At 33.9% G+C, this 16,166-nt stretch overlaps 1 protein-coding gene across 4 annotated transcripts in view; it reads left to right on the top strand.

Moving 5' to 3' along the window:
- Window positions 1–1,302: 1,302 nt before the first annotated feature.
- LOC131038107 (GDP-mannose transporter GONST1) overlaps window positions 1,303–16,166 on the top strand; it is a 181,203-nt gene continuing 166,339 nt past the window's right edge. For 2 of the 4 annotated variants that reach the window (XM_057970418.2, XM_057970419.2), the window contains exon 1: window positions 1,468–1,920. In XM_057970418.2, coding sequence (XP_057826401.1) covers window positions 1,907–1,920 — 14 coding nt within the window. In that variant the 5' untranslated portion in view covers window positions 1,468–1,906. The other 2 variants (XM_057970416.2, XM_057970417.2) reach the window with 2 other exon arrangements.

The following is a 16,166-nucleotide window of genomic DNA, read 5'->3' as shown; positions in this document are numbered from 1 at the left end:
ATAAATATGTAGATATGCTATATTCATGAGAATAACTAATACAATTAAAATATATATCGTACAAAATATAATTAAATCAAATAAAAATATAGACAAATTTAATTACAATAGAATTGCAACTATTATTAATATTTATTTATTATTTAAAAATATCTTAGAATAATCTAAATTATAATGATTAAATTAAATTTGAACCAATCACAACAAATTTTAACTTTTAATTTTTTCAATCTTTTTATTTACCAAAGTCTAATTGTACAATTTTTCACTTAGCATATAATAAAAGTATCAAATTGTATAAAATTTTAAGGGATATATATTTATACTAATAATTACATAACATAAGTAAAAAAAATGTTATGTTATAATAAAATAAATTGATTTGTTATTTTTAGTTACAATTTTCTTTTATTGAATTAATATGTTTAAAACTCATTATACTTTTATACATATTTTATTATATTTAAATGACAATGAATTTAAAAAATTATTACTATTTTTATTTAATTAATTTGACTTAATAAAAATATTATAGTTTTTAAAGTATATTTAAATCTAAAACTATTTCAATTATTTAACTTTATTTTATGAAATTAAAAAATTATTAGAATTTCAATTGTTTAACTTTATTTTATGAAATTAAAAATTTGTGCTCAAGTTCAAATCTGACAAGAAGTAAGGTACCTACATCTTATGAATTCAGCCCATTACCAATTAATATTTAAAATGATTATTAAATAATCATATTAAAAAAAAAATTATATTTCTAAAATTTATTATTTATTTTAATTTAAAAAAGTGTTAAACTATTATTTAAAAAAAGTGACTTGTCAAATTATTATTAAAAACATCCAATCTGCTCTAGAAAAAAGTGACTTGTCAAATTATTATTAAAAACAACCAATTTGCTCTAGAAAAGTTGTGGGACAAAAAATGGTACAAAAATGTTTATTAATGTGAAGTGGCAGGTATTACGAGCCACTCATTACGGATTTGTCCAAAAATTCATAATTTTATTAGGGACTGGAAACTATTTTTTATAAGAGAGAAAAATACTTTTATAGTAATTTATTAACTTAAAGAATGTGCATCTAAACTTTATAAAAATAGAATAAATTTTAAAAACAGAAAAATATTTCATTATAATTAGATTGAAATGCATTTTTTAATAACTCATTACAAAAGTACATTGCCTAACAGAAAGTACGCAATGAGTAATAAATACGGTCAAATGTACATGTCGATTAATAAGATAAATCCATGGATTCATTTGCTAGCATAGATATAATACTATATGCAAAGAATAACTACTACCAGCTAGGCAATGAGACGTATCGTGCCTCACGCCTTTGCTAGACAAACAAAAATAGTGGACTAAAAACCAGAAAAAAAACCAAACAATTCATCCGACGTGGCAGAAGAGGGTGGCTGGACACAAATAGCCAGGAATTGCAAGTGGTGCGTGACATTTCATTTCCCATACGGATTTTTTTATTGCTTCCTTCCGTTTGCTCGTTGCCAAACTCTATCCTCCGACAAAAGCACTTATATAACAAGTAGAACAAAATACCATGGAATTTCCGAACCCTCCAAAAGCAGGGCTTTTCAAATTTGCCCTTCATGCCCTCTGTAACCCTCTGTTGCAGCCACTTTCTACTTATTTAAATATAATTCAATGTTGTTGCACCTGCAGATTATAGGTTCTAGTCTTCAAACTCGAAACCCCTCCTCCACAGCCTTCTTCCGGCCTTCCAACTGGATTTTGTGCCCAAGCTTGTAAAATCCAGAGCAATTATATGCGTTTGAGAAGAGCTTGTACCGCACAGCTGGAGATTTGCTGCTGAGAATGCGAATGTATATTTGAGTGGGACTTTCAGCTTGAGTTTGCTCGGGTTTACAGGAAAGCATGAATTCTGACACGTAAGTTGGCTTAATTTGGGTGTTTTTTTGAGCTTCTGGACTTTCAAACATGATCGATGGTTGTAGAAATGAAAGTCATAAAATTATTAGTCGAGCGTATGTTTTATTTCTTCGTTCAGCATAGCTCAAGCATTTGATGACCTTAGACGAAATTGTATGGATATTAAACATATTTACTCAGTAGTTAATTGGAATTGCCTCACTCAAAAACCTAGAGGCAAAGAGTTTGCAGAAAGTATGAACAATACAACGCTGTTCTGTGTGGATGATTAGAAAAGCAGGACATAATATTTAAAATAATAAGATTACATTTTAATTACACTAGGAAAAGATTGACTAACGAGACATATGTTATTTAGTAGTGCTGGATAGACTAGCTGTTATTGTATAGTTCTGCCTTTTGCCCTTCGATGACAGCATGCTTTCAACTCTATATCTTGCCTTGTCTCCTATGTGATAGCAGCCTTCACTGCATTATCCCACCATGTCCCGTTGAAGAACAACGAGAACTATATTAAAAAGAAAACAAAAGCCTTAGTGAGATTGAATATTGATTTTCTGTAGGAGAACAGTCTCCTGAAGGTGTTCAACGTGTAGCCTCTTCTAATAGCTTCCTTTTGGCTCATCCTTGCTATTTGTTTTGGCTATGTCATGTTGAAGAACAACAAGAGCTATATATGAAAGAAAACAAAAGACCCAGTGAATATGAAAACTGAATTTTCTGCAGGGAATCAATCTCTTGATGGTTCTGAACTTATAGACTCTTCTAGAAGCTTCTTTTGGTCTCCTTCTTGCTATGTTTTCTGGTTATTGTCATGTTTCAGAAAAGCAAGAACTACAAATTAAAGAAAATAAAAGCCCCAGCGAAATTGAATGGTGTATTTTCTGTAGGGGATCAGTCTCCTAATGGTTTTGATTCTTGAACTTCTAGCCTTTTCTAGGATCTTCCTTTTGGCCCCCTCTTGCTATTGTTTTGGGCTATGTCATGTTGAAGAATGGGAAGAGCTTTATAGGAAAGAAAACAAAAGCCCCAGTGAAACTGAGTAGTGAATGTTTTTGTAGGGGATCATTCTCCTAATGGTTTTGAACTTCTAGCCTCTTATAGGAACTTCCTTTTGGCTCTCTCTTGGAATTTTTTCTGGTTATGTCATGTGGAAGAACAACAAGAGCTATGTAGGAAAGAAAACAGAAGCCTCTTCTGTGGGTGATTAGTCTTCTAATGGTTTTGAACTTGTAGCCTCTTCTAGGAGCTTTTGCTATTTTTTCTGGTTATAGTATTGATTCTGTAGTCCCATTGGCCTACTCTGGTCATCCGGGGACACTTCTTACCTCCTTGTCAATCATTCCAAATTTTTGTTTATTCCTAGACTTTCTCCTTCCACTTGCTGCCACAACATTTCTGCGACTGTCCCATTGCTGCTCTTCTTCCATGGATTCACAATCCTTTATATTGGGTTTCAGCAGCCTTTGCATCTCAGAATTTTCTTCTGGTATTCACTCTAGCTGCAAATTGACCTAATTAAATGCACAAATAGTTCTGAGGGACATTCTTTAAGTCTTTCAACATTCATACCGATACACCCTTAAACTTACTAACAATGCAAATTGTAGCACTCAACCGAACAAGTCTCCAACCAGTCCCTTTAGAAACTACATGTGATTCTTCTTCTGTCCCTAGATTTATTTGTTGTTTCAGAGAACCTTCAGACTTTATCTGTACCGATCAGGAAAGTGATGGAATGCTTATATATTAGTTTAATATATACTACCTTTACCCTTTCTTCCACAATGCGTGGTGGATTTTGATATTCTACATTTGTGGGTTGAGATCTCCCTTCTTGCTTTTCATCACACATACCTTATCCAGTCTTCTTGAAAGCATCCCACTGTGTATTTTTCAGAGCCCCATTAACCCATTGTGATTACTCGTGGTAAAGTATTAAAACATCTTTGCTTGTTTTCATTTTTTGTTGCATAGGAGTGTTTCAGTGCTTCAAAATACTACAAACTTTCTTGTTAAATGTATTAGTTTTCCTATCTACAAATGCCATAGCTGATTCAAAATGCATTGTCTGCATATGACTTTCCTCATCATCAAACTACTTCAATTCCACAGTATTTAATGTCAAGAATAAATTTTAATTGACCATTGACCAGTGAAAATAACATTTTTGTGATGGGATTTAATATTAATAACTATTTGTCGGATGCACTCTAACTGTTAGGTCCAAAATTACATTCTCATCATCTCTACCATCAAATCCAGGATTGGAATTAGGCAATTCTCTTCCATTGCTTGGTTCAAGCCAATGCAACTCATCTCAAGTTCTAGCTCAATGATAAATATTTTTTGGTTGCCTTAAACATGATCTATCCAATAAGACAAGATGGAGTCATAAATTTGATCATGGAGATTGATATGAAGGATAAAACTAATATATTTGTTGCTATATAATTCTTCTTGCCCTTCAATTTAAGAGGTTCCACCCTTGTCCCATCCGCTCTTCTCAATTGCACTTTTACAACAGCAATTGTGGCTTCTTCAACTTTGTGTGCATCTTGTAATGTCCCCTAATAGGTTTAGGCCTCTTTTAACCCTAATTAATCTATTTCTATATATTTTGATTAAAAAAATTAACTTGAGTAGGAGATAAATCTATCTTAACATGAATCAAATCAGTGTTATCATAATCTTCTTCCTGATATTAAATTGATAAACCAATCTGATTTATAGTCTCAGACTTATTTATTCATTCAGATTACTATTTCTATATATATATATATATTTATTTATATATTTATATATATGTTTATTTATTTTCAGGTAGTATTATATATGTTTTACTGCAGAGTAGTTCTTATAAAATATTATAGTAATTATAATCATTATACTATTTTCAATAATTATATTATTATTAAATTCTGCATAAGAACTTTATTAGACTTAATATATTAAGCATACATTTTAAACACATCCCCATGCATACCACCAAGAACAAGTATGTTACTGCCTGTAACTTAATTACAGTTGTAATCTGAACTAATCCATATTAACAGTATTATATTGTTTAAACAGTATTAGTTTTAGACTTCTATGTGAGGTTGACCATTATATTACAATATGTTAATAATATCATTGTGTACTAACAGAATTGTATTAATATTGATTGTATTAGTATTCCTCGTACCTGCAATATTAAGTTATATTAGAAATGTCAATATTGAATTATATTAACAAGAGTAAATTTTACTAGAAGTGTTAATTATTTTATCTATGCTAAACTGGCCTACTAAATCAGTATCCTAGAACCCACTACTGATCTACTCATACCGTGGAGTTTTTCCAGATACTGGTCTGTGGTATTTCCTTCTGAATTCCCTCTTCTATTCTTCTTTTTTATTCCTTCCCCCAAGAGCGAATGTCTGACTCCGCTTAAGTATCTTTGATCGGTTGTAACCCTTGATTTGGAACGGTCATGCTTTTCCCCTCACATCGTACCTCCTTATACTTATTTGTTAATTGTATGCATGTATTATAGTGTTTAATCGCACCCTTGTCACAAATTACTAATCGATGATCATTTGTTAATCATTAATACCGGTGCTCATCCTTAATCATTCCAAGATGATGTCTTGTTTTATGACTGATCATTTGATTAGTCAATTAGTCCTTAATATCAATTTGTTTTGCCTTAGTGATAGAAGGTTACTTGATGTTTATTGATTCAACTACCATTTGTCATCATTGGATCTCATCATTCCGATTATCACATCAAATGTTGACTATCATTGAATCTTTCTTAGTGGGATGGTTTAGTCTATTCTTCCATGATTAAGATTAATTTATTAAATATTTAGCCATTAAATTAATTTAGTGGATTAATATTTAGATGTAGGGATATTACAAATATTATTGTTTCATTATTGATTGTCTTATTAACAATATCATTAATTTCTTAATATGTAATATTCTTGTATCATATTTCCAAATAATCATAATACAATATCTCAAGAATAGTTTTTTTATTTAAATAAATATTAAATAATATTTAATAAATAAATAAGTAGTTAATAGTTTCAAATAATCACTCTTTGATAAATATATTAAGTAATAATAGTAATTGTTTTATTTAGGATATAAATAATGATCAAAGAGGGAACATGACAGCATCTTCTCTAGAATGTCTATTCCTAACCCTCCACAATCCTTGGCTTTCTTTTCACCAAGATGCGCACTTCTCGTGGAAGTTGTGCTTGCATTATTTGGTTAGTGGGTTCTATAAGTTATTTAATTGCGCTTATCCAGATAGTGCAACTGTCTGTCTTCTTCCTCACTGCCTGGTTGGTGTACTGATCTATAGCAAATAGTAGGCATTTTACCATCTATATGTGCTGGTATGTTGGTAGTGGCATTCTTGTTAAGATGGCATAATTATTTTCTTGTCCACCATAGGAGTAATATTTATTATATTATGTTTATTTCTTTCTCATGTTGCCGAACAACTATTTCTGGGTAGTTTGCATTCTCTGCTTGATTTGTAATGGGTACCCCCGATTTTTTTTTGGTGTTGATATTGCTTGCACTTTTTAATTTTTTTTTTGGTGTAATAACATGCAATGAAGTAACAGAGATTTTGCTGATTGGAATAGTTTCAGATCTCATTCATTATGCTTTTTCATGAACATTTGCAGATAACAATGCATGTTAAATGGATTAAGACTAATAAGCAAATAACAAACATGATAGCATTAACCTTTTAACTGTCCTCATTACATATTACTGAAAATAAAATGTTAAGCTGGACAGACCTGTAGCATGCCAATCACAGAAGTTTTCAATCAACAATAATTTGAAAATCTCTCTTTTCATGCATCTTGCACGAATCAGAAGTGCTGGTTCAAACCTATACCCCTTCCCACGATACCAACCATTCCTTGGGAATGCAAAACTGAAGTAAGGAGGTTCCACGGATCTTTGTTCATCAAGTTTGATTCAAGCACTCGTAACAACTGTCTACAATACCTGCATTGGATTTTTGGGTTACCATTTATTGTATTCAATTTTATTTGGAATTTGTGAGTAATTGGTTTTGATGCTTCCATTTTTGTTAGTGTTTGTATTTTTTATCATTATTTTGTTTCTGCTTTTTGTATCACCCATCGGTTGGGAATTTTTTATTTTCTGTGATCTCCATGATGCATTTTGCTTTATCCTCTCCTCCTTGTTTTGTTCTTCAGATTAAGGGAATTCGGTAAGCTTGTGAGTCTTTAGCTTGTAGATTCCACAATACTTGGGTGCTGCATAGAAAATTCTGCTACCATGTTGAGCTTCATCTTTTGTAGTTTTGGTTTAAACTTTTTAACATCTATTTGTACATTAATTTTGAAAGTTGTTTTAAATGTAGATATTCTTTATGTTATTGTTTTCTGGATTTGACTGTGTGACAGTTTTTGCATCAACGTTTTGGATCACTCTGTGAACCATCATTAAGATGAAAGAGTGCATAAGGAGAATTATTGTTTTCTAGATTCGATTGTGTGACAATTTTTGCATCAACGTGTCGGATTACACTCCGTGAACCATCATCAGCATGAAAGAGTACATAAGGAGTGTTGATGGTAATTAGGGATGGCGGATTCCAATTGCCTTGGGCAACATTGGAATCCACCCAAGGGGCCAGCCCCTTCTCCAATGTGTAGGGCTGGGCCCTATACCTCACGGCATCTCATAGAAACCCCACGCCACATACAAGATAGCGTGCTAAACATAATAGGGCCAACCCTATCTAATGCATTTTCGGTTAAAGGAAAAACAATAAATTAAAGGTCAAGCCGACATAAATGGATTTTAGTATAAGCCGACATAAATGGATATTGCATCATATAAATAAAGATACTTTCACCTCAATCAAGCACACATTCAATACATCATCATGCGAAATATCTACATCTGCCTAATGCGAATTTGAAGGAGCAATATCACAGCGAATCACATCTGCTATACCAGCGAATTACATCTGTCATTAAAGGGTGCGAAATTCATCCATGAGGAGAGTGAACTGAGGGCTAAGGTTGCAGTCCAACAAAGTGCAGACTTCATATGCAGACCTAGGGTTTGGACCTGATTGCTGTTGGAAGTGGTAAAGGGATGCTTGTGAAGGTGCAGTCTTGTGGAAGACTTTATCAGCCCTAAGTGCAATCACCTTCAAGTACTTGAGATAAGTGTTGTAATCTTCATATGAATATAATCCATAATCAGATTTGAGGATCTTTTCTGGCTGGGTTTTTCCTCCTAGGAGGTTTTCCCAGGGTAACCGTGTCTTGTTCTTATTTTGTTCATTTCTTTGTTATGCCTAAATCTGGAAAACTATAAATCTTTCATCTAATCAATTTAGTTAGAAACTAAATTCTGGTTTTCTGAGTTTATATTAATCTGAAAGTGTTAAAACTAACAAGGAGAACATCAACAATCAAATCCAAAAAACAATAACATAAACAATTTGGATTGTGGAAATCTAATTTCATTAGTAGATATTCTTTTTTACTTTAATATTTTTGAAAATGAATGGGCATGTCTCCAAATTTTTCATACATGCACATATACATGTACATTTAAAAAATATAAAACTAAAAAAGAATATCAACATTTAAAACAACTTTCTAAATTAATTTTAAAAAATAAATTATAAAAACACATATGTTTTAACTTCAATTATAATTTAATAAAACTAAAACTAAAACTAATGTAACCAGATAAATATTTGGTTAAAAAATAATGATATTATTAGAAAGGAATTAAAAAAAAAACAACTACTTTGTTGTAAAACATAAAATTTTACATAGTTTTTAAAACGTTTTAAAAAAGCACGAAGGATATAGTTTTTAAAACGTTTTAAAAAAGCACGAAGGATATAGTTTTTAAAATGTTTTAAAAAAGCATGAAGGATAACGTTAGAAATTTTTAAATAAAAACAATTCTTTCTTAGAAATTCCTTGGGAAAACTGAATGCAAAATAATTGCAGTGGGCGAGTGGCAATGGTGAGAAACTCATCAGCTATATTTTAAAATAATTTAGAAAGCTTTTGATTAGTTAAGCAGGGACCCTTTTACAAAGAGAAAGATAATTAATTTAGAAAGTCGTTTTAAATGTAGATATTCTTTTTTACTTTAAGTGTTTAACTATAATTTAATAAAATAAAAAATAAAAATATGTAACAAGATAAAGATATGGTTAAAAAATAATGATATTATTAAATAGGTAATTAAAAAAAGGAAAAAAAAAACAATTTTGGTGAAAACAGAAATTATTACATAGTTTTTAAAGCTTTTTAAAAAAGCACGAAGGATAACTTTAGAAGTTTTTAAATATAAACAATTCTTTCTTAGAAATTTCTTGGAAAAACTGAATGCAAAAAAATTGTAGTGGCAACAGTGAGAAACTGATCAGTAGGATTAGAAACTTAGAAATGGTATTTTACTATGGAAATGCTGTTTCGTCTGTTAAAATGCACAACAAAGCCTTTCCATTGCATTTCTGGTAACATAACATAGTAGACATTAAAGTATGTGTGGGCTGAATAGATGATGCTACTAACAAGTTGTAAGTAGAGTGTAGCATCAACCAAAGGAGTGGAATGCTTGGCCTTGCAGTTGACACTGAAAAGAAAGTGAGTGACAACAAGCTCATGATCAGCAATGTGAAAATGAGCCAAGAAATCGAGAGCACACTTATCTTGAAATCAAATTAAAGGACCTTAGTACGAAATAAGCAGTACAAGAAACCCAAGATAGTCATATCAAAATTGTCTTATAGAGTTGACTTCACTATACCAATGATACATGAACTCCTTGTGATAATTAGATGTACACATACAACTAATATCAGAAGTGTGTCATCTTGTCATTGAATACAAACATTCAAATTTGAGTGGCGTTGAGATAACTTTGTATCCATATTCTCATACCAAATCTTTAGGGGCTTGTTTTGGACCTTAGAGAGATTTTTGGAGTCTGCATACTAAGGAAGAACCTCGAATGAACCTTTGTGGATCTTTTCTTGAAGATCCTCATGCAAAAAAACACTCACCATGTCCCTTTGATTTAGTGTCGAGTGATTAGTAGTGGCAATGGCAAGTGTCAACTAGATGGAGTTCACTTTGGCAATGGGGGCAAAGGTCTCAATGTAAACAATGCCCGAAAATTGAGAGAAACCTTTGGCCACAAGTTGTGCTTTGGACGTATCAATGTTGCAATCTGCAACATACTTGGGTTGATAGATCCAGTTGCATCGAACAGTTTTCTTCCCTTGTGATGTAATGGTTCCCCTGATTTTTTTTGTTGATATTGTTTGCAATTTTGTGTGATAACATGCAATGAAAGTAGCAGATAGTTTGCTGATAGGAATAGTTTCAGACTTCATTCATTTACTTTTCATGAACATTTGCAGGATCAATGCATGGGAAATTGGAGAAACTATAAAGGATTATAAGTAATAACAAACATGATCATATTGACCTTTCACTTTCCTCATTATATATTGACTGAAAATGAAATGATTTTCAAAACTGAATAGACCTGTAGCAGCCCGATCACGGAAGATTACAGTCAGCAATATTCTGTAAACTCTCTTTTGGACGTATCTTGCAGAGATCGGAGGTGCTGATTTTTTTTTGTTGGTAAATTAACGGCTGCATATGGGGCAGCTCCCATTGTATTGATCAAATAGAGTAAACATTGTCTGTGAGAAAACCATAAGATCCTTCCCAGATGGTCGTTGCCAAAAAACCAGTCCATAAGCACCAAACATCAAAAAGGTGCACTTGACACATACAGACCCCTATACATCTTGTCAATATATCTATTTCAACATTCTGATAACAGAAACAGAGACAAAAACAGAGTGAGAAGCTACTTTGTGGCTGGCATCCAATTTAGTCCTTTAGCAACAAGACATCCACGAACACACCACCCCTGCCACACGGCTTGGGCCAGGCAGATCAGTAGCGACCTCAGCCAGAACTTCCTCTCTAATGATTGGCTTAAATGCGTCACCTTTGTCCTCACTGTCACTTATCATGCCTTCCGCACACTTGTATTCCTTGATCTAGTCAACCCCTTCATTCAACATCAGCCCGAGCAGCTTCTTAAAAAATGTGATGTTCCTGGAAATGATGGGCTTTCGGCTTTCAAATGCCCCCGGGTCGAAGAAAGAGAGTATGGGGAGTTTGGGCACATCTCTGCCCTATCGACAAACCACAAAGTAGTCCCGGGGGTTGGGAATTCTGATCTCCTCATCCCCGTTTGCCACAACTAAGTCCATCTCCCCAAGAAATGACTCCTTGAATATCTTTTGGCACAACTAGTTAGCTCCCACTTTAGATTCACCCATCATCAGAGAAACCGCCAAGAACATGGCGGTGATATCCGTGTTCACCCTGTAGTGGTGGCAAGTGAAGATGAATTCCCCTCCCAAAACCTTCCTCACTGCGTGAATTATCAATCTAGGGGAGTACTTGGACATGGCTTTGAGTTGTTTCTCCTTGACTTTGCCGAGAAAGGACATTTGCCTATTATTCTAAATTAGTCTGATAGGGGTATCCATGAGAGCCTCTGCCAAATTTTCAGCCTGAGCTAAAAAACCAGATAGAATGAGATAGGAAAAAGGGCAGGATATGGAAAGCTTCCACCAACTTGCAATTTAAGAGGAGAGTTTAACTTGTCATGATTGTGTTTCCATTTCCCAATTCAAAAAAGTCATCGAAAAGATTGGCTTTGTTCGAGAGTAAATTCAATCAATACTCAAGCATGTCCTTGGCCACGACAAGTGTCCTTTGCCATCGAATTCAACTGCTGTGAATTAATACATGGATAGTCGTATCTGCCCCGTATGCCACTAAATCTCCTTGGAGTGCAATATCATCATTACATTATAATTAATGAGATGTTAAGGTGGTTGTCATGCCCACTCATCCCGCTGCCAAATTCAAAATAGAGATGGAATTCTATGCGGAGTTTGTGTGGCCCCTTCCAACGCCACACGGGCAATTGGCGTCCATCGAGGCATTCTTTGCTAGGTCATCTACCTCCTCGTTACCCTCTCTAAAAATATGAGTCAGCTTAAAATCTTCGAATGACTCGATTAATTATCAGCGTTTGGAATGCTTCCAATTGGGAGTAGCATTTTGCCGCATTGCATAAACTATTATTAGCGAGTCCCCTTCAAGATGAAGTCACCTCACCTTCAGATCCTTGTCTATTTGCAATCCTAGAAGGGCGGCCTTGAACTCTGCAACGTTGTTTGGGGTCACCCCTAAGTATTCTGCTCTTTCCGCAAGATTGTTTCCATTATGATCTCGCGCAATACACCTTGCACCATTGGCCTTAGATTTCCCTTAGATGCCCCGTCAAAGTTGATCTATACCCAACCAGTCTCAGGGGCATGCCATGTCACTTTGGCTCGGGGGTCCTTTGGAAGATCAACCTTCTTAACCCCATTAATAGGGGGATTGGAGGTGCTGATTTGATCTTAAGACCCTTCCCACAATGCAAACCATTCCTTTGAAACATAGAACTGAAGTAAGAATTTTCCACGAACCTTTCTAACCCTTCATAAATCTGAAAATGAACTCAAAATGCCTTGTGCCTGTGAACTGAGCGCTAGGAACTCAGGGGCGATTCAGAAAATAATTTCTTTAAGTACTCTCTTAACCTCCAAACTATAGTCGATACTCAAATCTGACCTCCTGACACCTAGATACCTCAAATGGGTTTATTTGTAGGCTTCAATAAGCACATTTGACTCTTGGAACCTCCACGTGCCACCCACAACAATGGTACGGCCTTGTCATAGGACTATTTCTCTAGGAAAAAATGGAAGCATTCCAAATGCTGCATATAATGTATGGAACTTGGTCGCTCAACTTAGGAAGAAGCAATGAAACATTACCCAAAAGCAGATATTCAATACCCTTTGAGCTAGGAACTAGAATGAGGATCCTCTTGTGGCCGGAAGTGTACGGCCAGGTCTGTACTTTCACTCCAAAACTAGCTAAAAGCATCAAAATATCTAATATCCCAATCACACCAAAAAAACACTGAAGTCTAAATTGAAATATCATATAAATCTTCGTCCCTGTAAACCCTAATCACCAAGATTTAGCTACAAGATGTTTCAAATGAGCCTAAAAAACCACGGTGAAGTGTTTTCTAGTAGATTCTATTCTTGAATACAAATGGAGTACAAAATCGCATCATCTTGTGTAGCCAGATACAATAGCTAATTGATAATTATTATGAATTCATGATATTGTCTTTGAAAATCATCATCACAAATGACAAGTAAAAACTTACAAGTTTTAACAATTTCCTCTTCTTCATTGTAGTGAAAAAATGTGCAGTAGTGGTTTTAGTCCTTCATTTAGCTGTGACTCCTTGCTTGGCCTAGAAGATTGTGCTTGTGGCTCCATCTTGTTGCATTAGATGGCAATGACTCCTCTACCACATCAATGTCATCTAATGACATTCCAATGTCCTTTGCTTTTGCTGCTGCCACATCCTCTTGCCTCTCGAAATCAACATTTTCATCCTCTATAAACAAGGAGAGCTCATCATCTTGCATCGTCTTGTCGCTATAGGGATCAATCTCATCCAAATTAATAGGCTCCTTTGATATGTCCTCCATCTTTCTTGTGCAAAGCCAAAGCTTGTATTGCATAAAAACTAGGTCATTGAGGTATTTTTGAGTCAACTTATTACACTTCTTCATGTGAATGGTGTTAAACAAACTCTAGTTGCACTCACAACCAAAAGCACTACAAGGTTGAGGCAAAATACAAAGAGCTAGCTTTTGGAGATTTAGGTTATTTCCACCCCAATCTTCCCACCAAGATTTTGCAAATAAGAAATTTTAGACTTTGTAAATAAACAATATGTTACTAAAAGTATAATTTGTAATCCCAAGACACAAGACTTCACTTTTTCTTACTTAGTGCTTGGGTGGATCTTCCCTAGATAGCTAGTGGCCAAGAAAGGAGCCTCCTCTTAGCTTGTATATAATTTTGCAACTTTGAAATGATGAGGTCTCTCACCTCAACCTTAGGTGTCATCCTCTCAATGCATGTTGAGAGGCCCTCCATTACCTCCTTAGTAGAATTCGTGAAGCTATCAAAGAAGGAAAACCCTAGGTTGAGGTAGTACTTCACTACATGAATGGGTTAGTGGAGTTGATTGTTCCACCTTAGATCAATGATCTTCCAAATAGGGGTAGATCTACATGCATTGCCCCTATAATAGTTTTGAATGGCCTCTATGGTTTTATCCATGGCCTCATAAATGTATCCCATTGGGTTTCACTCTCCATGCACCAAGTGCAAAACCCTCACTAGTATCTCCAATACTTACAAAGTACAAACAAATTAGAGTTACAATGAAATTAAACTTTTTTGAAGTTTAAAAATAGAGGTTTAAATTTGACAATTTTTATAGCTCTCTTAGCAAAGACATCAATGAAATTGTCTTTTTGTAGTTCTCTCTCCTTCAATCTTATTTCAATATGTTGAGTCTAGCCATGCTTGATTCCTCAACATTCGCTTCAAGAATGCCAATAAACTAGAAATACTTTGCAACATTAGAAAATTAAATGCAAATCTTGTGGTACCATATCACACAAGCTCTTTCCCCTTGTTGTGATCTCTCATCAAATTAGGAACCCACTAGTGATTATAAATGTATTTTGTTATATTCCTTGCATCTTCTACAATTGGTCTCACCTTGTGTCATAGAGTTTACCAAATTTCAAGCATGGAATTCAAATTTTGCCAACATTAAACTTTTATATAAAATTCTTGAAATTTGACTTCATATTCGTACGAAAAACACAAACATGTTTTTCATTAAAAATTGTTTTTGAAATCAAAGACATGAAGGAAGTTGAGCTGTGAGGAAGGAAGATCGAGCCAACATTTTTGCCGCGCGACTCCATCCATTTTTGCCGCACGACTCCTCCCTTTTCGCCTCATGACTTCCTAACATTTGCATAGTTTCTCCACTCCTTGGTGCGTCTAGGCCACAACTCATATTTAGGTTTTCAATTTTTTTCTATGTTGCTCTTTTAGTTTTTTTAATGCTTAATACCTTCTTATGATTGTCGGTGCATCCAGATTATTTATTATGATTAATATTAATAATAATTTTTAAATTATTATATGATTGTTAAATTAGACTGCTATATGTTTAATATTTAGTTTAATTTAACTTAATCATATAGCAGTTTAAAAATTAATAATATTGAACATATATTATAATGCTATAATAATATAATTTATAAACCATTATAACTTTATATTATCAAACATATGTTAATAAACATGTAGTATAATAGTATAATAATATAATTAATAACTAGTTTAATAGTTTTTTGGATATATTACTTATATTTAGAATAAAGTTAAATTAATGTAAGGTGAATTTAATTTCAAATTTTTTTCCTAACTTTTTCCGTTGCCAAACTTCATCTGAATCGTATTGTTGCCGAACACAAATTCGAATTCGAACTTTGTGACTTAGGAACTCTCACCCAATTAATTTGACCTATGACCTCCAAAAGAATATAAAGGCAAGGGGCTGCATAAGGAGTCCAAAGAAGTGTTGGATGCCTTTCTTGACACAATCTTCTAGTCATCACGTATTGAAATGTACCCCCTTTTTTTTTTCAAATTTTAAACCTAACATTCAGCACCCATTAGCATTAGCAAATATTCATCTCGACCACTTATGCAGTGGGCGGAAAGCATAAACAATGAAAGCATTACATGATGGCGGTTTGACCAACCACTTCCACTGATTTTTAGTGGGAAATTACAAAATATGGAAAGCTTAACAGCCCAAAACTTGGCCATATAACCAGCATAAACAATGAAAGCGTTACATGATGGCGGTTTGACCAACCACTTCCACTGATTTTTAGTGGGAAATTACAAAATATGGAAAGCTTAACAACCCAAAACTTGGCCGTATAACCAGCCACTTCCACTTATCCAGTGGGAATTACAAGATTACTGAAAAACTTAACAATCAAACTTGGCGGTATAACCAGCCACTTTCACTTTTCAGCGGGGGATACAAGTAAATTGAAAAGACTTGAAAATCACAAACTTGGCGGTATAACCAGCCATTTCCACTTGCTCAGTGGGATGAAGTTAGTTTCCAAAAATGAGAACAAAAGGTTGTTTGGTACTACTAAACAAGT

This window comes from Cryptomeria japonica, chromosome 11 (assembly GCF_030272615.1).
Source record: "Cryptomeria japonica chromosome 11, Sugi_1.0, whole genome shotgun sequence".
Taxonomy (NCBI): domain Eukaryota; kingdom Viridiplantae; phylum Streptophyta; class Pinopsida; order Cupressales; family Cupressaceae; genus Cryptomeria; species Cryptomeria japonica.
This window is presented reverse-complemented; position numbering and strand designations above follow the sequence as displayed.